Source organism: Aulonocara sp. 'chitande type north' Nkhata Bay, linkage group LG22 (assembly GCF_057382095.1).
Source record: "Aulonocara sp. 'chitande type north' Nkhata Bay isolate Kocher_YH1m ecotype deep benthic linkage group LG22, A_spYH_male_GT1.1, whole genome shotgun sequence".
NCBI lineage: Eukaryota > Metazoa > Chordata > Actinopteri > Cichliformes > Cichlidae > Aulonocara > Aulonocara sp. 'chitande type north' Nkhata Bay.
The window spans coordinates 31,310,841-31,334,761 of NC_141364.1; the positions used below are offsets into that span (position 1 = coordinate 31,310,841).

At 40.9% G+C, this 23,921-nt stretch overlaps 1 protein-coding gene across 1 annotated transcript in view; it reads left to right on the forward strand.

The window, feature by feature from the left end:
* The window catches only part of kcng2 (potassium voltage-gated channel, subfamily G, member 2), a 44,438-nt gene that overhangs the window by 2,202 nt on the left and 18,315 nt on the right, over positions 1 to 23,921 (forward strand). The window contains exon 2 of the mRNA XM_086280509.1: positions 9,470 to 10,367. Coding sequence (XP_086136635.1) covers positions 9,582 to 10,367 — 786 coding nt within the window. The 5' untranslated portion in view covers positions 9,470 to 9,581. The remainder of the gene's footprint in view (positions 1 to 9,469; positions 10,368 to 23,921) is intronic.

The following is a 23,921-nucleotide window of genomic DNA, read 5'->3' on the forward strand; positions in this document are numbered from 1 at the left end:
TAAAAGAGCTCCCTAAAATTTGGCTGTGCAGGTGGTTCATCAATTACTAATAATTTGAGCAGAAGAATGGAAGGCTGCTGGCTGTAGCAAGCAGCTAGGCTGACCACATTGTGTGCTTGTGAGTCAAAATAATTGAGTGCAGTCAATGGACACAACTGTGTTTTTTTCCCCTCTTAAGCTGCTGAGGTGTAAGTGTCCCTAATCTAAACTCTGTGCCTGCACATACGCAATTTCTGGCTTCTGAAAATTGTTTTTCCAAGTCATGGCAATCAAAAGATCCAAAATAATTACAAGGTAATGATTTAATGTGCATGAAAGCATCTCTAAATGAAAGAATGCACCCTGTAGTACTGCCACTAAGCACCTCAAGGACACTTATAGAAGCCCCCTCAGGAACATCACAGGAATGATGATGCAATGAGCTGAAAAAATACTGGCGGCCAGAGATACCCCTCAGTCTCCCAGTCTCCACCTATAATATGAATTTCAAAATTCTCAAGTGATCACATTCACGAGATTTTCAGAAAACTTGACCTCTGACCCGAGGTCAAAGTTGACATGACATGTTTACTGTATGTTGACAATCGCACCACACTTGTAAGGCTAACAATATAAAACTTTTTGTCAGTTTTCAACAAATAAATCATGAATCATGTTGACCTTGAAGACCTTGATGTAAGGCAACTTTTTATGGACTGTGAACATGACCCCACAAAGTTTTATTGGTATTCAAAACCTTTTAACCTATCGTGTTTACAGGTAGAACAACAGCCACACAAACACTGCCAAATAATTGATTAATTGTTGTTGAAGTTGGACAGCTCCGTACATTCATCTTTGAGCTCTAGTAGTAGAGCTCAAAGAGTAGCTTTGCACTATTCTCAGTTTAAATGTAACCCTTTTTAAGCCATACTGGGCTTTGATGCTACCCTTTGGGTTCTTCCATTGCCAGAAAAAATCATTTTAGTTTCCTTCCCTCTCACTTTAAACCAGCTTTCTTCTGATTGGCTGGATCTGGCAACAGAGAGTTCTACATAAATCCAAGGAGCTGAAATGGAGCGTCTAGAATTGTCAGCAGCCTGAGCTTCTGGCTCACAGGGGTTTCTTTTGCATACATATACCTCATTATTTGACGCTTTTCCCATGTTTAATATGATCCTGTGCCACTGTAACAGTATAAAGAAGAGTATTATAGATTCAGTTGAATCACAATCATCAGTTGCTGCAGCCTTAGTGTTTTTCTTTTAGCTACAAAATGTACTTTGATCAAACTTACAGTGAGTGCAGTGTAGGTGGGTCAGTGCTGCAAGGCTCATTTCTGCCTTTGCATCTCTTTCCCGGTCTGATCTGCAAAGCTGGATCTCCAAAATATTCCGGTTCAAAATGAACAGTCGTGCAAGTGCATTTTTTAAGCTTTCAAAGCAGTGTACATAAATAATAGGCTTTGGGTTACGGAAAGCCAACCCATTTAGCCCATTTATAATTCACAGTGTGGAAAGCATCCCATACTGGTTTGCCAGTTTCAATTATGAACATTAGGTATTGAATCCATAACAAAGGATCTGTTATTAAGTGAGACAAAACCTGGCTGGACAAAACCATCAGCTTCCATGAGTCATAATCTAATAGGTACTCTGTGCTGCTTCCCCTGAGTGGTACATATGTGATTATGCCGTGAGAAGCACTCTTTCTGTGATTATTGCAGTTTGCGTCATTCTAGATTATGAAATAATTTTCTCAGAGATGATTGCTGCACCTATACTGCTGGCAAGAAACTCAACGGTGCTCATAATTTCGAGCAGGGCTTTCAGCGGCCAAAAAGTCATCCAGAGGGTAACCATCAGTGATTTAGCAGCCGGTCAGGTGAAGGTTCGGTGTCAGTCAAAACAGACGTCTGCTTCAGGCCTTTAACAAAGACGGAGGCTGAGTGGATGTGGGAAGGCAAATGCATCAGTGATGCGAGGATGGCATATTTATGCAAAGACTCATGTAAATTGTATTTTCATGAGCAGTTGGAGGTAAAAGAGCAATTCACATTTCAAGAGTTCTCTGTCTTCTTCACTTATTATTTCTGAAGAGGGACAGAGAGAAAGGTGACTCTTTTACTTTTGATTGCACAGATCCAATATTTGGGGTTGAAGGTCACCTGGTGTGACAAAAGCCTTTTTTTATTAAAAATAAAAGGCTGTAACTGTAACTTGAGCTGTGATACCTCAACCTATTGGGGATGTTGGATGTCCTGTTTTATTAAATTAGAATTGCTCTGGAATTGAGAACTACTGGATCAATGTGCTAAAGCCAGAGCATCCTCATCCCATCCCATAACATACCGACGATTTATCACGTCCCGACGCGCCTCACAGTAACGCTCGCGGCGGTAACACATGCTACAGCCATCTATTCCAGCCCTAACCCTAACCTTGACCCTATCAGATGGTGTTTTCCAAAGTGATTTATGATCAGCGCATAAAACACATTAACATGTATAGATTCAGTCCAAATGGCTCTCATGCCTCCGAATGTGCAACATACCGGCGGTATGTGACGACCTGGGATGAGAACGAGTTGGCTAAAGTTAAAAATTAGACTACGTGTCCAAAATCATTCATTTCACTACCTCCTGCCCCGTATACATGTTTAGGGTGTTCTGTGTGGTGGATTATAGGGAGCACATCTGATAAATTTAAAACCACTTAGATCCATAGATAATGTATAAAAGATAAAAGAAAATGGAGCCTGTGTTTTCTCTAATGGTCAACAGGGGCCAGCTCCTCTGGATCCACAGAGAGTAAAAGGCAGCTTGGCTTTCTTGATCCATTCCCTAAATCAGCACTATCCTGATGAGTTTGCTGTCCTAAATCAATGGTTTCTAGTCTTACTGAATACAAGATGATATGCATTTTAGAAATGCTAGCCCTATTAGTGTTGAAAGGATGATTTAAAAAAAAGGATTCACTTAAGTCTGGAGCAAACTTTTCGCCAGTGCACGATTGAGTATGCAGAGTCCATACATCTGTTTTCAAAAAGCTGAGATGACAGCGGCCAAATGCTCTGTTCAAAGTTTAACATCCATATTATGCTACATCCATTTTAAATGGCCAAGTACGTTAATATCAACATGCAGCGAATATATATTTACTGCATGGTCTGGGATGTTTCTACGATGACGGTGTACATCGATAATGCAGCGGCCGTTATGTTTAGTGTGGTATTGTGAGCACTGCCATAAGAATGATGGTGCCAAAAAACAAAGTGAGGCTTATAATAAAAACCCCTAAATTAAATAAAGATAGCTATAAGGTCCTTCTGTGTAAAAGTAGGTGAGATATTTTGTTTTAGATATGAACCTCTGCTCTGGCTTGGGGAAATGCCAGGAGGGCCATCAGTGTCCACATGAGTGTACAAACAAAAAGTCACAGCATACAAGGAAAAAATAAATAAATAAATAAATACATTAATTAATTAAAAAAAAAATAAAAAATATATATATATATATACAGGACTCACTACACTAGATACGTTTTAATCGATATTAATGTTCTTTTTCCAATAAAGGAATGAATAACTTCCTCATCTAGTTTTTTCTCAAATATCTAAAGCTACAAGACTTTAAACAGATGTTTTGAGTTTTGAAGATCCTACACCTTAAAAAGAAACAGGTTTTATTTGTGTATTTTTGTGTCTAATTAGAATTGGGACTGAACTAACTCTTGTTGAGTTTTATTGGAAGGACTAGTTACAGCTTTTCATTTTTAAGGGGATAAAGAGACTGAAAAACTAAGCTGGATGTGTACAGGGTCGTTCTAAAAGAACAACTAAGCTTAGCAGAGTACCCCGCAATGCTCGGCAAGCTTGCTTTTCTACATTCATAGCTGATCACAAGAACAACCCACACACTTTTCTCTACTATCAGCTGCCTTCTTACCCTAAAGCTAAACCTATTTAACCTCACTTCAAGATGTGAGGGCTCTGCAGTCTCTTTCAGAGATATCATGAATACCATCAGACAGGATATTTGAACAAAAATGTTTTTGTGTACATGATACGAGAAGACGCTCTGCCCTTCTTCTCAGCGATGAAATATAATTGAAACTGTCAACAAAGCTCTGCTTGGAGATGTGGGCGGTGAGCGATCTTAAAACATGTGATCTTGACCCCAAGTTTGTGGCTGTCTTGAGTATGTTGAGCTAAAAACTGAAAAATCAGTCTTTGCTCACAGGCAGCTGCTTTACCTGCAGCTCTTTAACCCTGCCGTTATTAAACAGCTGCAAAAGGAAACTGATGTGAACCCTTTGAGTTTTCTGTGGTCTATGAGACAGACTTTACATTACACGAGTGTCCAGTGTTTATTTGAGAAATTCGAGTCTGTTCTGATTGCAGTAAAACTAGAGCTTAATGGACAGAGGATTTTTAAGACTGATACCAGTACTGATATTTGGTGAAATTGGCCATTATTTTTTTTCCTCAGAAACACTAAATTTAAATATTTGATATATTTAGATATTTCTGAGTCCTTACTAAGATAATATGCCACTACCATTTAAAATATTAAGATGTTGGTTTATTTTAATACCAATACTGTATTTCGGCAGATAGACAAAAACTAATATGTATGCAGGACTGATATAATAGGCAGAGAAGCTTAACTTTATTTGGGAGGGGGTTATTATGATAATTATGATCACTGCTCATGCAGTTGTGCTCATAAGTTTACATACCCTGGCAGAATTTATGACGTCTCAACCATTTTTCAGAGAATATGAATCATAACACAAAAACTTTAATGTCACTCATGGTTAGTGGTTGGCTCAAGCCATTTATTGTCAAACAACTGTGTTTACTCGTTTTAAATAGTAATCACTACACAAACTACCCAAATGACCCTGATCAATGGTTACACAGCCTGGTGATTTGGTCTAATAACATGCACACGACTTGAAACAAAAAGGTAAGAATGGCTATTAAAGATAAACATCTTCACCTGTGATCTGTTTGCTTGTAATTGGTGGGTGTGTATAAAAGGTCAGTGACTTTCTGGACTCCTGACAGACTCCAGTGCTGCTGTACTGATGTTTTTTGGATTCAAAGTCGTGGGTAAAGCAAAAGAATTGTCAAAGAATCTGCGGGAAAAGGTAGCTGAACTCTATAGAACAGGAAAGGGGTATAAGAAAATGTCAAAACAATCAGCAGTGTTCAAACTCTAATTGCAAAGTAGAAAATTAGGGGTTCTGTTGAAACCAATGCATGGTCAGGTGGACCAACTAAAATTTCAGCCACAACTGTCAGAAAAACTGTTCAGGATACAAAGAAAAACCCAGAAATAACTTCAGGTGAAATACAGGACTCTCTGAAAAAAATGTGGTGTGGCTGTTTCAAGAAGAAAGAAAGTGTACTTTATTGGTCCCCGTGGGGAAAATCCCTCTCTGCATTTAACCCATTCACTCAGTGAAGCAGTGGGCAGCCATTGGAGCAGTGTGTAGGGATGGTACCTTGCTCAGGGGTACCTCAGGGTAGCTGTTCAGGGGAATCGAACCCCCGACCTTCCAATCATGGGGCCACCACTCTACCTACTGAGCTATCCCTGCCCTTGATGCACAATAAACACAATAAACAACATTTTGTAAGTGTTCCACTTACAAAATGCCAAACAGCACAGAGACGAGCATCAAACCTTCTGGAACAAAGTCATTTGGAGTGATGAGACGAAAATGGAACTTTTTGGCCAAAACCATAAACACTACATTTGGAGAGGATTTAACAAGGCCTGTAATGAAAGGTACACCACTCCTACTGTGAAACTTGTTGGTGGATCACTAATGTTTCAGGGATGTGTGAGCTACATAGGCACAGGGAATTTGGTCAGAAGTGATGGCGATATGAGTGCAGTAAGTTATCAAAAAAAATAAATACTGGAGAAAAATTTGCACTCATCAGCTCGGAAGCTGTGCATTGCAACATGTGAATGATCCAAAACAGAAGGCCAAGTCGACCTCTGATTGGCTACAGCAAAATGAAGCGAATGTTCTGGAGTGGCCATCTCATTATCACTGAACCAATCTGAGTTCATGCAAGACAGCCCAAGAATTTATAGGAACTGGAAGCTTTTTACCAGGAAGAATGGGAAGCTTTACCATCTGAGAAGATAAAAAAGCAGCATTCACAACTACCAGAAAAGACTTAAAGATGTGATTGATGTTAAAGGGGGCAAAACACAGTATTAAGAACTGAGGTATGTAAGCTTTTGATCAGAGTCATTTGGGTAGTTTGTGTAGTGATTATGATTTAAAAAGAGTAAACACAGTTATTTGACAATAAATGGCTTCAGCCAACAACTAACCATGAGTGAAATTAAAGTTTTTTTCGTTGTTATGATTTATATGCTCTGAAAAATGGTTAAGAAATCATGAATTCTGGCAGTGTATGTAAACTTATGAGCAAAATATTATATTTAGAATTTTTAGATAATCGGGGAGGGGCCTCATCAGATTCAGCAAAACAGTGAACATCAAAAAACATCGTTAATGAAGACTACACATCAGCAAATGCAGTCTGGTGGCCAAACTCTTGCTGCAAATGCTTTAATGTTTCATTTACTTGGCTAGAAATGTCGGATTTTCACGACTAAATAAATCCTTATTTGACATGTTATTCGTTCGTGGTTTGCCATCTTCCTATATAGCTTGAATTTATTCTCTCTGTACTTTTTTAGCCACCCTGGGGTGCAGTGTCATGCTCAATAAACTGCTCCTGTCAGAACCACTTTTTTGAGTTGCTGTAGAGGTGACGCTCTCTGAACCCCACCCCGGGAGAAAACGACCTGTTTCAGACTGATTGGCCCCACAAATAGAAGAGGAAACTGAGGATAGCTGGAGGGGTCCAACTCTTAATTTGTTGTGACGATATTCCGAGTCTCTCTACATCAGCTCCACTGCCTTGGGTCCAGTCCAGTCATTCTCAGCAAACAGGATCACAGGCCTTTGCTATACATATCTGGTTTATGTGTGCAAATACCCATGTTACGTAAAGCAAAGGGTTATGAACTGAACACAACAAATATGTAATTAGAGTCAAAGAGTTTCTGAAGATGAGAAAAGATGTGCAAAGAAGCAACGAAGAAGCAACACGTTTGTCTGTGTGATCAGCGAGTGATGACACAAGTCTGATTCAGCAACAACAGCAGGCATTCAGGCATCACTGCAAAACTCAATCAGAAATGTGAAAAAGCAAGACTTCTTGCTTCAACAGCACTGATTTGTAGGTAGATTGTTTTTACAAACAAACAAACAATTTTGCTGTTATTTTCAGAAGATGATCTTTGGAGAGATACTGAACCCCAAGTAGTCCTATCAAGAATTCATCCCAGTGTGAATGTTACATAGAAAGCACTTAGACATAGAAAAAAGTGTTTGTTTGAATAGGTCTGAGTAGGTGAATGAGGCATGCTTATAAATGCTTCGAGTGCTCCAGTAGTGTAGAAAAACACACAGTTCATTTGCCATTTATAAGAAAAAAGGTAATGCTTCCTCATCAAATGTGCTTGGACAGTAGAAAAACTAATTGTTATCAATATGTGACAAGACTGTAGAACTTCACACGACTGTAATGGGCTACAAGAACATCAGCAAGAGGCTTAGTGAGAAGGTGACAAAGGTTGATGTGATTAATCTGAAATAGAAGAAATATAAAATGAGCATCAATTGCCCTCGGTCTGGAACCATGCAATGTGGTCGAATGAAACCGAAATCAAATAAACTGGCATCAATTTGACCTGCCATGTTTAGAGGAAGACAAATGGTAAGTATGAGCCAAAGACTACTATCCCCGCTGTCAAGCACAGCTTTGCAGCTGTTTTTCTGCTGAGGCTACATGGTAACATTCATTCATTCATGGAGGTACCAGTGGATGGAGCCATGCCCTGTAAAGTCTTGGAGGAGAACCTCTTACCCTCAGCCAGAACACTGAAGATGGGCCTTACATGGGCCTTCTAGCGTGACAGTGACCCAAAACATACCCTCAAGCCAACAAAATGGCTAAAAAATAAGCACATTAAAGTCATGGAGCCAGTCTCCCGATCTCAGTCCTACAGGAAATCTGTGGAGGGAGCTGAAACTGATATGTGCAAACCTGGCGATCAACTACGAGAAACGCTTCCATCGAGGGTTTCTCCAACAAATTCTAAGAAATATTTTGCTTAAGGATCAAAGACTTATTTCACTCACATGGAAATCAATTCATTAATTTGAGGTAAAACAGTAAAAAAAAACCACTTTGATGAAGATAAAATATTGAACAGTATTTTAATGTCATGTGTTGTAGGTAGATCCTCTCCTGTGTTCATGTTCGTCTCAGCGTGCTGCGATTGGACCTGTGTGATGTTCTACATTTCCTACAGGATAATAAAGCGAACTTTTCACAGCCTGCTGATGCAGTGAATAGAAAAACATTATTCATTTATCTGCTTTGATTTCAAACCTCAGCATGAACTCTAGTTGCTTTTCTCTGAGCTTACGCTGCTGTTTGACTCCACATCATTTTATACAGCTATGGAAAAAATCTGACTCTTGACTGAGGTGTTTTTTTTCTTAAAAACTTTTCATCTACGTGTTCCATCTTCAGGCCAGCCAGAAAAGGAGTTAAAAGCCATGATTGCAGCTATTACTTGGTTTACTCTTGCAGCTTAAAATATACTTGGCTAGCCTGATGATATAAGTCACAAGTACAGAGAGGTCAGCTTGAAGACAGTGAGTTACCAGTTTCATAATGCCAGGAAGTTTTCCAAAGACTGGGAACTTTCTGAAGCACTAATAGTTCCCCAGACACATTAGTTTCCACTACTGCTCAGTGGGTAGGTCTGGATCTCCTGTGTGGAGTTTGCATGTTCTCTTTATGCCTGTTTCCTTTTGAAAAACATACTCATTCATGCCACTTCTCTAGGCCTCTCCCAGGATTTCATAAAAGCCCCTTAAATAGGTAAATTAGTTTGCTGATGCTTCTAAGTGGGTCATCTGTTTTTACATAATTTTTGTGTAGGATAGTGGAAAACGGGTAGACATGCGAGACAACGAAAAAAAAAACCCACTTCCCGTACACACATGCATCTACCAGCATTTCTGTGCAATCAAATGCAATAAGTAATGTCAGTCACTTCTGTAATCCTCTGTCTTCCTCTTTTACATAATTCAAAGCAGAGTACTCTCTGAGCACCTAGCACCACCTAATAGGCTTCATTAGCTTCCTCCATCTTTGAATCTACAGCTTCTCATTCACCTTTGAGTAAATCTACTAATTGCTGCTGTTACGTTCAGATGAACTGATACATTTTAGTGCTGTGTGCAAATAAAAAGTGATGACGGTGCGAAGAATGAAATCAAAGTTGCTGTCTGACCTTCACAAACCTGTCTAACTGCTCTGCATTGGCCACGAGCATGTACCTGATGTCACTTAGATATTTGTCTTTTCTGTCATATAGAGACGCGCTGTGCTGCTGAATGGGTGACGAGCTGCGACTCACGTCACCAGCCCTGTGAAACCACCTCCCATCGCATCGTGCGGGATAGGATTCCCCCAGCAGAGCTGCAGGGATGTACCAGGAGGTGGCCTTCCTGGCAGGGAGCACTGATCACCAGTTCACCACATTCCAGTTTAAACGCTTGGAGAACCCACAAGAGGTCACATCCAAGAAGGGGTTGTTCTATAAGCGCGCTCAGCTCCTGCTTCAGCCTCAGTCTCACCGAGAGGATGGAGGTGAGATTGACCTGGCGGATGGGGCAGCCATCATCAATGTGGGTGGCATTAAGTACCACATACCCTGGTCCACGCTGGATGAGTTCCCTCTGACGCGACTGGGGAAGCTACGGGCTTGTAGCAACGAAGCAGAGATCATGGACGTGTGCGATGATTACGACGGCAGCTGCAACGAGTACTTTTTCGACCGAAACCCGTCAGCTTTCCGCATCATCGTGACTTTCCTGGCAGCGGGAAAACTGAGGCTCCTGAGGGAGATGTGTGCATTGTCCTTCCAGGAGGAGCTGCTGTACTGGGGGGTGGAGGAGAACAACCTGGACTGGTGCTGCCTCAGGAAGCTGCGATTAAGGCAGGAGGAGTACAAAGAGCAGCAGAGGCTGGAGGAGGAGGAGGGGGCCGAGCTCAACTCACCGCAGTCCTGCGAGGAGACCCAGCAGCCTGTGGAAGGACCAGAGGAGACCTTTTCAGGAGGCTGCATGCGGAGGCTGAGGGACATGGTGGAGAACCCCCACTCGGGCCTTCCAGGGAAGATCTTCGCCTGCCTCTCGGTCTTATTTGTAGCCATCACTGCTGTGACCCTGTGTGTCAGCACCATGCCCGACCTCAGAGAGGAGGAGGAGAGAGTGAGTTCTCTTCAGAAATAACTTTTTTTTTCAAAATACAGTGAGGTCAATAAGTATTGTGTGATTTTGCAAGTTATCTTACTTAGAGATCATGGAGGGGTCTACAATTTTCAGCAGAGGTGCATTTCCACTGTGAGAGACAGAATCTAAAAAGAAAAATCCGGAAATCACATTGTATGATTTTTGAACAATTAATTTGTGAATTACTGTGTCAAATAAGTAGTTGATCACTTGTTTATTGGCCAGATTTCTGACCCTCAAAGATCTGTTATTTTGCTTTCAAATAGTCCAGCTACACTCTGCTCATGATTCTAAATTTGTAGCACCTGTTTGAGATCGTTAGCTGTCATAAAGACACCTGTGCACCCCACATTCAGCCAAAGTCTAAGTAGCAACATGGGCAAAACCAAAGAGCTGTCAAAAGACACAAGAAACAAAATTGTAGACCTTCACAAAGCTGGAAAGGGCTACAATTGCCAAGCAGCTTGGTGAAAAAAGAACAACTGTTGGAGCAACTGCCAGAAAATGGAAGAGGCTAATGATGATTGTCAATGTCCCTCGGACTGGGGCCCCACGGAAGATCTCTCCTCGTGGGGTTTCAATGATGCTAAGAATGGTGAAGAATCAGCCCAGAACTACACGGGAGGAGCTGGTCAATGCCGTGAAGACAGCTGGGACCATCGTTTCCAAGGCTACTGTCAGTAATACACTAAGACGTCATGGTTTAAAATTGCATTGCATGGAAGGTTCCCCTGCTTAAGTCAGCCCATGCCCAGGTCCGTCTGAAGTTTGCCAGGGACCATCTGGATGATCCAGAGGAGTCATGGGAGAAAGTCCTATGGTCAGATGAGACCAAAGTAGAACATTTTGGTCTTAACTCCATTCGCCATTTTGGAGGAAGAAGAATGATGAGTATCATCCCAATAATGCCATACCTACTGTGAAGCATGGGGCTGGAAGCATCATGCTCTGGGGGTGTTTTCCTGCTCAGGGGACAGGACGACCGCACTGTATTAAGGAGAGAATGAATGGGGCCATGTATTGTGACATATTGGGGAAAAAACTCCTTCCCTCAGTCAGAGCATTAAAGATGGGTCGTGGCTGGGTCTTCCAACATGACAATGACCCAAAGCACGCAGCCAGGAAAACCAAGGAGTGGCTCCTAAGAAGCATATCAAGGTTCTGGAGTGGCCTAGCCAGTCTCTAGACCTAAATCCAATAGAAAATCTTTGGAGGGAGCTGAAACTCCATGTTGCTCAGCGACAGCCCCGAAACCTAACAGATCTAGAGAAGATCTGTATGGAGGAGTGGGACAAAATCCCTCCCTGAACTACAGGAACCGTTTGACCTCTGTAATTGTTAACAAAGGCTTCTGTATCAATATCTAACATTTTTTGACTTAAGTGATCAAATATTTATTTGACACAGTAATTCACAAATAAATTGTTCAAAAATCATACAATGTGATTTCTGGATTTTTCTTTTTAGATTCTGTGTCTCACAGTGGAAATGTACCTCTGCTGAAAATATTAGACCCCTCCATGATTTCTAAGTAAGAGAACTTGCAAATCTTTCCAGATCCACAGATTTTAATTGAAATTATTCAAAAATTCCTAACTGGTTTCCAGAATGAAGCCTTTTTGAGTTACTGCTTTGCTTTTATTCAGTAAAAACTGCAGCGCTGGGCACCAGAATATCTATTATTAGAAATCATGACTAAATCCAAAGGTGGCATCTCTGAACTTTAGAAGATAAGACAGGATTTCCTCACTAAGTTTAGACAAACAGATAGCAGTCATGGATTCTGGCTCCCACTCAGCGCTGATCCAGTATAGCAGCAGATTCTTTATGAGGAACACCACAGTTATGGCTTTACACACAAAAACAATCTTTAAGTCTGATGGGAAGGGAACCCTGTCCTAGGAATTCTCTTTGTTTCAGTATAGCCTCAGGCTGTATGTGCTGTACAGCTGCTTCAGTAAAATTCAGATTATGTTGATGCAGCAGCCCACATACTGAGGCGAAGGCTCAGGCACAACAGCTCAGGCTTCGTCTCCCCTCACTCGAATACCAGATTATTGAGAGGCTCCCTTCACAGTCTCTGCATATGTTATTACACAGCAACACATGATATATGTTCTCTCCTATATGGAATAAGTGACAGCAAGCGCCTTACAAGGACGATAACGAGGCTCTGTATTCATCTTTAAAAGAATAAATGGATTTTAATTTTTCATTAGCAGAATCCCACTGAATGTCTCTCCATGTGGCTGATTTTATTTGACCTGCTTCAAAAAATGAATATGAATTAAGCTCATTATTGTTATATAACACCGTGACATGCTAATCTGTACAGTTAGCAGCTGTATACTTTAAACCACGGATTGCCCCGTGCGTGGGGCTGCACGGCGTCAACGTGTTAGCGCGGTTAGCTTGTTACCGCATTAGCACCGTGCAGCCCCACGCACGGGGCAATCCGCGTTAACTAGCTAACAGAGATTTGCCGCATTAATGCGGTTATGCATTAACATCATTTTAACGAGATTAACGCTGACAGCACTAATATTAATATTATGAAACATTCTAATAAATTAGAGAAAACTGCTCACTTCTAAGTACTCAGTGATACTTTACATTGTAAGGAAAATAAATTAGAGAAATCTGGCAATTTCTCTTCTGCCAGCACTTCTTGACTGTCACAGTAACTCATTCTTCAGCATGACTTTTATCCATCTTTGTAAAAAATCTAAAGAAGCATGTGCACTATTTTAGAACAGGATATCAAAATGTCTGCAATTTGAACAAATATTCGCAACAGAATAGTTTGCAAGCACAGAAAAAGATGCTGAAGAAACTGCAGCAGCAGGGAAACTTACATCATCACCTCAGTTTCTCTGACATCCATAAATGTTGCCATAACTTAGCACTGACATGTGTGAGCTACTGCAGCGCTTTGCTTAGTACTTTTAATAGCTGGTAAAAGTACCCTAAGTGAATATACTTTAACAACTTTTAACTTTTTATATATATTTTTTAAACTGATCTACATTTCAGCCTTACTCTTGGAATTGCTGATCTCGATTTGGGCGGTTTGTGTTTCCAGCTGGCACTCAGGCCTCACTTCACTGTGTTGTATGTTCAGTCAACCGATCACTAAATATGCAGCGTTCCCTTGCAGTGAATCACAGCTACAGCAGCACTTCAGTCTGTACTTTCCTCCCGTATGGGCAAGGCAAACATTTTAAGGATGTGTTTACATCTGTTAGCACGATGTTTGCGTAACTTGGAGTGTGTGGGCTACCGTGTGAGGAATTAGGCCATTAATTATCTTTTGCTACATATAATTAGTGTGGAGAAAAGAATGGCCTCAAAATGTCCTTTGAAAGAATGGCAACTCTAACTCCATCCACTCCATCCAACCACAACAATCAAAACCTTTTTTATGGTTCTGTTTGTGTATATCTTTCACTAAAAGGGGTTCACTACTAGTCAAAAAAAGAGCCTTGGAAATCTTGGAAGCCCAATTCTGTAATGAGCCTTGGTTTTTGTCAACATGGTGAACCTTGAACTTCAGTTTGTTTTCTTTTTGTTTTTGGAGAAAAAGACGCGCCCTGGCTTTAAACAGAATTGACCCTTGGGCATGAATTCATAATTCACAACCTCATGAGTGTCAAAGAAAATGATGAGCTTGGTCTTGGTTTTGCTGCTGACCCTCTTCAGTCTTGCCAACTGCTCTTTAACTATGAAGACTGATGTGAAGTCTGGTTATCGGGTCATAGCTGCACATCCAACCACACACCTCTGGTAATTCTGGACCTGAAGGTCCAGAGAGGCTTTCCCTAGGATCCCGTAGGATGACCTGACCTTCAGGAGATGCAACAAAATCCATTGTGGCCCCCCCACACCCTCTAGCAGATTATTACATGAAGGAACCTTTTAAAAAACAAAAAACAAGCGCGTCCATGCTCACAGGTGTACACACGGGTGATCACACCCACAAACTACACCCTTTTTGGCTCCTACCTCAAAGCACACTGTGTTCTGTTGATCTTATGTGCTGCACAATAATGTTTAACATTTAGTATTTACTGTCATATTCCCATATATCATTGTGATGTTGTTTATTCTATTACTCTTGTTCTCTTCTGCTTGCTTTCTTTTTTCTTTCTCAGCAGGTGATCCAGGTGATTGATATATGCATTTTTTTTTCTCTGCCCGTTCTGTTGGTTTTTGTCTTTTGCCCTTCTCCCCCGTCCCTCTTCTCAGCTGTTTCTCTTTCCCTCTTTCTTTCTCCCCTTCTTTCCCCCAGTCAAGTCTGTCCCGTATTCAGTAAGTGAAAATAAAATAAACAATAAAAGGTGAATCAAATGGACCATTACGGCAAGGCTGGGATGGTCAGTTTGGTAAAGTAAATCCGTTGGGCATCTTTCTTTGCCTTTAGACAACAATTCTGATGGCAAAAGAGCCAAACGGGACAGGCAAAAAAACAAAAAAACAAAAAAACAAAATCCATTTTCAAAATTGATTTCCTGAACTAGGGCGAGAATGTTAGCAGTTTCCCTGATGGTTATCCTCACTGCTTCAGAACATGGGCTTTGGGGAGGATTTCAAAAGTCGCGGTTGCGGTCGATTCTCCAGATTTCAAAGAGAATTTGAGGTCTGCTTTCTGCCAGAGTTTGAGATCAGCACTAAAACTGTAAATCTGCACCTGCAAAAGGTCACAAAAATGGAAATACTAGATGTCCAAATGTGAAATCACAACATCATGATGTATAAAGGAGGTCATGAGAGAGGTACAGGAGAGAGTGTCTGGTTTGGAGTTGCATTTCGGTCAGTGGTGTTGATAGAATTATGAACACAGAAAAGGACCATCAGAGACAGTACAATATGGAAAGCATCTGACAGGCAACAGTTTCATTGTCAACATGACAATCATCACACACAAATAAACACACTGCCAATGCAATGAAAGCATACCTGGATAGAAAAACACAAGAACACACAACAGAACACATGCAGAGCCCGAATTTCAACACTATAGAAGCAGTGTGGGATCCTCTTGACAGAGAACAGATCAAAAGGCAGCCAACATCCAAAGAAGAGCTTTAAATGTCCTCCAGAAAGCCTGGAGAACTATTCCTGAAGACTGCTTAGACAATCTTCCTTGTAATGTTTTTAACAGAGTTCAGGCTGCGTTCGAAAAAAAAAAGGTGGTCATACCAAATATTGACTTACAAGCTTGTTAGAATTGTGCAAACTCCCTTTTTATCTTACATACTCTTTCTTTGCGTGTTTGCACATTTCAATAAATTGCTGCACCTAGTTCCTGTTTTTCTATCAAGATGTAAAGAAATGAGACTTTTTCACAGTACTTTAGTTCCTACTCACAGCTGACTAATTGTGCTTTTTCTTATTTTGTTCAATTATAATGGTGGTTGTTTATGTTAAATATGTCCAAACTTCTGAATAAGAAGGTAAATGTATGTACAAAAATTCCTTGTGAGTAATAAAGCTTCGGCTTGCAGCATCTGAGATAGATTTTTCCACTCTTGGCTCGATATGTTATCAGTGTAGAGCTAATAATTCTAATGTGGTCATCTCAGGCACACAACTGTGAGCATAGAGGTGCAAAGAAAACACCAGGATTCTCAAAAAAACAAGTATTTTACAACAATCCTGATATATATATACAGTGGGGCAAAAAAGTATTTAGTCAGCCACCGATTGTGCAAGTTCCCCCACTTAAAATGATGACAGAGGTCAGTAATTTGCACCAGAGGTACACTTCAACTGTGAGAGACAGAATGTGAAAAAAAAATCCATGAATTCACATGGTAGGATTTGTAAAGAATTTATTCGTAAATTAGGGTGGAAAATAAGTATTTGGTCACCTCAAACAAGGAAAATCTCTGGCTCTCACAGACCTGTAACGTCTTCTGTAAGAAGCTTTTCTGTCCCCCACTCGTTACCTGTATGAATGGCACCTGTTTGAACTCATCATCTGTATAAAAGACACCTGCCCACAGCCTCAAACAGTCAGACTCCAAACTCCGCCATGGCCAAGACCAAAGAGCTTTCGAAGGACACCAGGAAAAGTATTGTAGACCTGCACCAGACTGGGAAGAGTGAATCTACAATAGGCAAGCAGCTTGGTGTGAAAAAATCAACTGTGGGAGCAATCATCAGAAAATGGAAGACATACAAGACCACTGATAATCTCCCTCGATCTGGGGCTCCACGCAAGATCTCATCCCGTGGGGTCAAAATGATCATGAGAACGGTGAGCAAAGATCCCAGAACCACACGGGGGGACCTGGTGAATGACCTGCAGAGAGCTGGGACCAAAGTAACAAAGGTCACCATCAGTAACACACTACAACGGCAGGGAATCAAATCCCGCAGTGCCAGACGTGTTCCGCTGCTGAAGCCAGTGCATGTCCAGGCCCGTCTGAAGTTTGCCAGAGAGCACATGGATGATACAGCAGAGGATTGGGAGAATGTCATGTGGTCAGATGAAACCAAAGTAGAACTTTTTGGTATAAACTCAACTCGTCGTGTTTGGAGGAAGAAGAATACTGAGTTGCATCCCAAGAACACCATACCTACTGTAAAGCATGGGGGTGGAAACATCATGCTATGGGGCTGTTTTTCTGCCAAGGGGACAGGACGACTGATCCGTGTTAAGGACAGAATGAATGGGGCCATGTATCGTGAGATTTTGAGCCAAAACCTCCTTCCATCAGTGAGAACTTTGAAGATGAAACGAGGCTGGGTCTTCCAACATGACAATGATCCAAAACACACCGCCCGGGCAACAAAGGAGCGGCTCCGTAAGAAGCATTTGAAAGTCCTGGAGTGGCCTAGCCAGTCTCCAGACCTCAACCCCATAGAAAATCTGTGGCGGGAGTTGAAAGTCCGTGTTGCTCGGCGACAGCCCCAAAACATCACTGCTCTCGAGAAGATCTGCATGGAGGAATGGGCCAAAATACCAGCTACTGTGTGTGCAAACCTGGTAAAGACCTATAGTAAACGTTTGACCTCTGTTATTGCCAACAAAGGTTATGTTACAAAGTATTGAGTTGTATTTTTGTTATTGACCAAATACTTATTTTCCACCCTGATTTACGAATAAATTCTTTACAAATCCTACCATGTGGATTCATGGATTTTTTTTTTTCACATTCTGTCTCTCACAGTTGAAGTGTACCTCTGGTGCAAATTACTGACCTCTGTCATCATTTTAGGTGGGGGAACTTGCACAATCGGTGGCTGACTAAATGCTTTTTTGCCCCACTGTATGTGTATATATATATGCCAGATAATATTCCAGTTCCAATTATTTAGATAATTAAACCCATCTGCAGAGAAAACTAACCCAAAAGGTTATAAACATGGCAACAATTGTTGCTAAAAAAGTCCTAATCAAAATATACTTGTACAAGAATATAGTTTTCCAAACCAAAATGTCAACACAGCATAAAATACACACAAAAATATAGATACAATAACTTTAGCAAAATAATTTTTTCCACTAAAGTGATCACAGATTTAAAAAAATGCAGAAACACTCCTTAACTAAGTGAAAGAAAAAATCCTCAAATGAATCATTCTAAGAATTTATAATGATCCCGAAAACAATTTAAAAATAGTTTTTCATTCAAGCCTTCAGGGCTTTCAGTGTGTAGTGCATGAATACACTTCCCTTGTAGCAAAGCTCTTTGTCAGTCAGCTCATCTTTTAGGAGGAGGCCTTGGAAATGAAGGAATTGGTATGATGGCCACTGAGCACACAAATAATATAATAAAGAATCCCAAAGATCATGACGTTTAGTCCTCTTTTAATTTAACCTAAGTATGCCAGCCCACAGGGACAGGTCAACAAATGGACCCCAAATTTGGTTTTACAAGAAATCCTGATTTTGGTTTTAAACTTCCTGCCAGTGTGGCGGTGCAAGAAATGACACTCTTTGATCATAACACAGTTTAGATGTGGGAAATGGCCACACAGTAAACTGGATACGGAAGATGAGGAAGGCTGAGGAGATTCACGCCAATCAGTCTAATGGGCACATTTGTTTGCAAAAAAATAGATATTCATACAGAAGTAAACTATGGAGGGGTCAAAAGATAAAACATGCCAGTGTTTACTAATAATACTTAAGACCACCACCTGTCGCAAGAGGGAGACATCATAGCAGCCCCTAAGTTCCAGTGAAAAGGAACTCTTAGTGCTTCAGAACACCAAGACATTTTGGAAATTTCACGCTCCCAATATTGTGGGAACATTTTGTGCACACCAGTACACAAAGCAAGGTCCATAAAGACATGGATGAGCGAGTTTGCTGTGGAGGAACTTGACTGGCCTACACAGTCCTGACCTCAGCCTGACAGAACATCTTTGGGATGAATTAGAGCGAAAACTGTGAGCCAGATTTTATCATCCAACCTCAGTGTCCGACCTGACAAAAGTACTTCTCAAACATTGGTCAGAAATTCCCATAAACACTCCTAAACCTCGTTTAAAGCCTTTCCAGAATGTTTGAAGGTGTTATAGCTGCAAAGGGTGGGCTGGGATTTTACTCAAGTCCATACGTGTGTGAGAAGGCAGACATGTAAATACATTTGACAATATAATTTATCTATACTGCATTTTCTTTTCACTCTTAATGCTTCATGGAAGACCCTTTATCAAACTCGGACGATGGTAACTGCTGTTGGTTTGTTGGTCTGTTCCAGTCTGTTTTCTATAAATGCATGCATCAAAGTTGGCCTAAGAGGAGATAATTCACACAATAGCTGATTTCAGACCTAGTATCAGATAAATGAGGATTATTTTAAACTATTGATTCTAATAGTCTAGTAGAGTTCAAGAATAAAAAATATAAAGTTGTTTGGTAGAAACCTCGCGATCATATGTGTATCCCAGATCATAGACCTAGCCCTTTAATGGCAGTATACCCTAGAGAAGATGTATGATTATTACAAACTGAGAGGAAATGCTGTACGTTCAAAACAATACAAAGCTTGAACCTGTAAAATTGTGAAATAACGCGATGATGCTCATAACTTGCAGTCTCTGAGCTCTAATTAGGTCTAAAAGTGCAAGGAGATTGGATTCACTTGTTGCTGCATTTAGCTTTCATCTTGCAGGAAGAAAAGCACTGCCACCCCAGGCCTTTTCTTTCCCCCCAGCTAACTAGACATGTTGTCACAGTCAATGACAAGTGGAGCAAAAAAGCATATTAAAGCTGCCGATGTCTCCCTCTGGTTCCTTTTCATGTTCGCCTTTGCGTGAGAGACTTTGAGATCAGGCTGAGGAGAGTGTTTGTGTCACACTAATTCACCTTTTGAATGATGTCAAAAGACCTCAGTGTGATTATAAAGGGGCCATATGGCAGTTTTCCTTTTCTTAAAAGATCCATCTTCATCAACACAGCCGGGTGTGTTTGCATGTACGTAAGCTTGAACGGGAAAATCAGCCAGAAACAGAAAACAAGGTGAACGCTGACTGAAGACATCTGTCATTCTAAATCAAATTATTTAATTATCCAAGTCAGAAGAGGACTGATCAAGAAAACAGTATGTCATTGGACAGCTGAAAATTGTGTCATTGTGGCACTAATTAAACAACCGGGGCTTCCCTGGAATGTCTTGCAGATGGTGGTTCATTAGGGCCGGGAAGCTGATTTGAAGCAGCTATAGGAGGCAACCCCCAAACCCAGAATTTTACGGTATAATGAGACAGCTGTGTCATTCTTGACAAACCTACCATGTTAAACTGAGACAAACCACAGTGTGCCACTCCCCCCAACGTATTTTTAAGTATCAGAAGTTAGAGACAGAGAATAAAATAAAAGAGTCACTTTTGTTTACAGCTTCTGGTAAGAAATGTTAATTGGGCAATGTGCACATGCTCATAAATGAAAAATGAGATGAAGAAAAGTTTCTCTCTCAGTGGTGCATAAAAAAAATATAGGTGTGATCGAGCTGTTATGTTCCCAACAGTCGTGGTGTACACCATGCTGTCGGAGTAATTGGCAGAAGAGAGTCCCTTTCCTCCGTCAGTGTTTGTAGAAGAGTTTGGTCTGGAGAACTGATCAGCCACAACATTAGAACTGCAGACAGGTGAAACGATTAATGCTGATCATGCATCATTAAATGCACTGCTCTGCTCAGGTGCTGGCATTTGTGTGGGTAGTATTATCACATGGGATGTGGTGACACCAAACCATCTTAATGAGCAGTTGAGCTGTTTAATGCTTCACCGGAACAAATGGACCAAAGTAAAACAGCATTTCAGGACTTTGTGTTGCTTTTCTCTGCTGACACTCTCTAGCATCTGGTTGTATTCTGCCCAGACTGTCGTGGACACTTCGTACCTTGCTGTCTGAGGAAGTGTTTCTTCTTCCTCTTTTTATTATTATTATTATTATTATTATTATTATTATTATTAATGGAAACTGGCACTAAGTGTTTAAAATGTGCATTATAGATGAAGAATATCCCTCCATGTTCTTCTAACTATCTAATTCGGGGTTGTGGTGGGTGGTGAAATCTAATTGCAGATTCAATGAAATGGGAAGCAGGTTACACCCTGGATAGGTTGCAGTACTAATACATAAAGACAGACAACCATTCACACTCACATTTAGGCTAATTTAGAATCACCAGTTAACCTAACCCTCTGCGTGTCTTTGGACTGCTGGGGGAAGCCAGTATTTTCGGAGAGAACTCCACACTGAAAGGTCCCAGGCTGGACCCAAACCCTGAAGCTTCTCGCAACAGTGCCACCCACCTCTCTAAAACTTTGGCTTTTTAGGAGCTTATAAAAACAAACTAACATCATGGTTAATAAAAAGTGGATGAAAAAAAATCCTAATTTCCAGGTCTGATCAGTCCTCAGGGTGGGGAACTCCAGGCCTCACGGGCCGGTATCCTGCAGGTTTTAGATCTCACCCTGGGTCTACACACCTTAATCAAATGACTAGTTCATTACCAGGCCTCTGGAGAACTGTTGAGACATGTCGAGGAGGTAATTTATCCATTTAAATCAGCTGTGTTGGATCAAGGACACATCTAAAACCTGCAGAACACCGGCCCTTGAGGCCTGGAGCAACCTCAGTCCACAGAAGAATAAGCCAACGTATCTGGTCTTGGCATTTTCAGCAGCATAGCACACCTTCTTATGTACAGGTCAGAGTTTCTGGTGACATGAGAGGAATCCCTTCAGTGCTAGTCTGTTGGGTTTAATGTTTTGGCTCAGAAGTGAATCAGTTCTATGTGTAGACCCCTTCGTAGCACTAATGTCAGCATTTACCCAGCTAAACACTTTTCTTAGAATCTTCCAGTTGAATCCGCCCACTAACCCTCCTTCTCTATTACACTGCATCCTAATGGCTTTAATAGCCTGCCATTTAGATCTCAACAAATGTTCTGTACAAATTACACTAATGAAATGAAATGGCTTCTTAAATAGACAGGCTACCCAATTCAAGATTGTAATAATATATTGCAAAATTATTAGATAGAATGTTTATGATGCTTATGATGTGGCCCCAGTGTTGGCAATATAATTGATACTCTGCTTTATAAAACTAAACTTGGAATAACTTGTTGGCTGGTATATGATGCCACAATGTATCGTTTGATCAGCGCTGCTCCTTGAATAGAATTTTACTGACGTAAATGAAATGTACACTCTTCATTTAAAAGTGATACTGTGGCCACACGGGTCAAAGGTATGCTCTAAACACAACACGGACAAACTGATTTTGATTCCACAAGGTTGTAATGTACATTCAGTAAAGAGAGTTATTATAGGATTGGATTTAAAGGTCAAAACTAGATACAAACTGTTAGTCAGCTGTTTTGCTTTTAAATGCTGCACTGTGTCACTGGACACTTGCTAACTTGGAATAAAGTGGGCTTGCTCCAGGGTTTGACAACACGCTAAGAGTGGAAGAAGTGTCAGGAAACAATTACATAAATCAACATGATCATTTATTTGATCAGCTCAGCTGGCAACTGGCAAATCTGACATAGGGATATTTAAGCTACTTTAGCCTTCCCACAGTTGCTGCACTTCTTCATATCGCTTTCCATCACACTGACACCTCACTCTTCATTTAGTGTTGTATCTGACTTCATTAGTCTCACATCTGTTGACACTGATGAAAGCTCTGTTATGCGTTGGATCTTCTTGGCGCTCTCTCTGCTTCTGACGTGTGTGGGGAGGTGCCCGAATGTTGTATTTACTGTACTTAAACTACCGTACTATTCAAGTCTCATACCACCCCTCATTTCTTTATCGTTTACTTCCAAGGAGTCAGACCTGTAATTTAAAGTGGTTTCAAGCAGTACTGTTGTATCTACATTAACAGAGAACCAGTTTAAAACTGTATCTTTAGGCACTTTGTTACTACCAGCCTGACACATTAGACATCATTTGTTTTCATTTCTGTTGATGAATCTTAGAAAAATCTCAAAGATGACAGTGTGACACACGAAGGTATTCCCAAATACAAACAAACAAACACAGGACCTGAGAGAGGAAAAACCTGCTCATACCAGGTACTTGTTAGATGGACAGAGAGGAGCAGCAGCTGGCACACATATTCAAATGCAGTTCTAGTTTGCCAGTAAATTAAATGACATTTCACTGTTAACCAAGGGAGCGTTGCAACCTAAGTCCAGGAAGCCACAATGCACTCAATCTCTTTAGCCGGAGGAAAGAGTTTGGCTGAAACCGGAAGTTTTTAAGGCGTCGTCTTAGATGGAAAGCACTTAGCCTGTCTGTCTAATCTAATGTGGCTCTTAGAGAAGCATTCAGTGGCTCTCGCCTTTTTCTCTCTCTCACACAAGCAAAAAGAAAAAAAAAAGAAGTTATATTGCATTTTAAATTTACTGACTCTCATCCGCACTTGCTGCATGAATGGGGGATTAAACATCTCAAGTGTTTTGTCGATTTCTTCCCTCAGAATCGCTTACTCTGTTCACATAAGCATCTTTGAAAACTGTCCTCTTGTCCCATTCATCACTACAGAGAGCCCCGGGTGTTGGTCTAACCTTTCAGTGACTCTGCCCAATGCCTCACTGGCCCATACACTCCACTGTGATGTAAATGCCAGCCACTTTAAAGTATAGCCCTGCCACAGTCATATATCCTCACAGGGCAACAGGGGAGCAAGAGCTCAGACTGTGATCGCAAGGAAGAAAGATGTGCGCAAAAGCTTTAGGAAAGCCAGTAATTTTGTCTTAGTGTGTGCTGATGATTGGTGGTGATGATCCGCTTCATCATTTTTCTCAGTGGTGATGATTTGCTGCTCACTCTGAGTTTTGGTGAATAATTCTAGTTGAATTGTGATTCTCTTTGACTTTACAACAGTGGGAATATTGTTCATGTTTTATGCAAGAACTTTAGCAGACCTTCTCTACAATCAGTTTCAAAGTGTAATGTTCAGAGACATGATGAGCACTATTGTGTTTATATGGAAATATATCCACCCTTCCAGTTTCGTCCATTATCCAGAGTTGGGTCCTACAGCTTGTCTGGGGG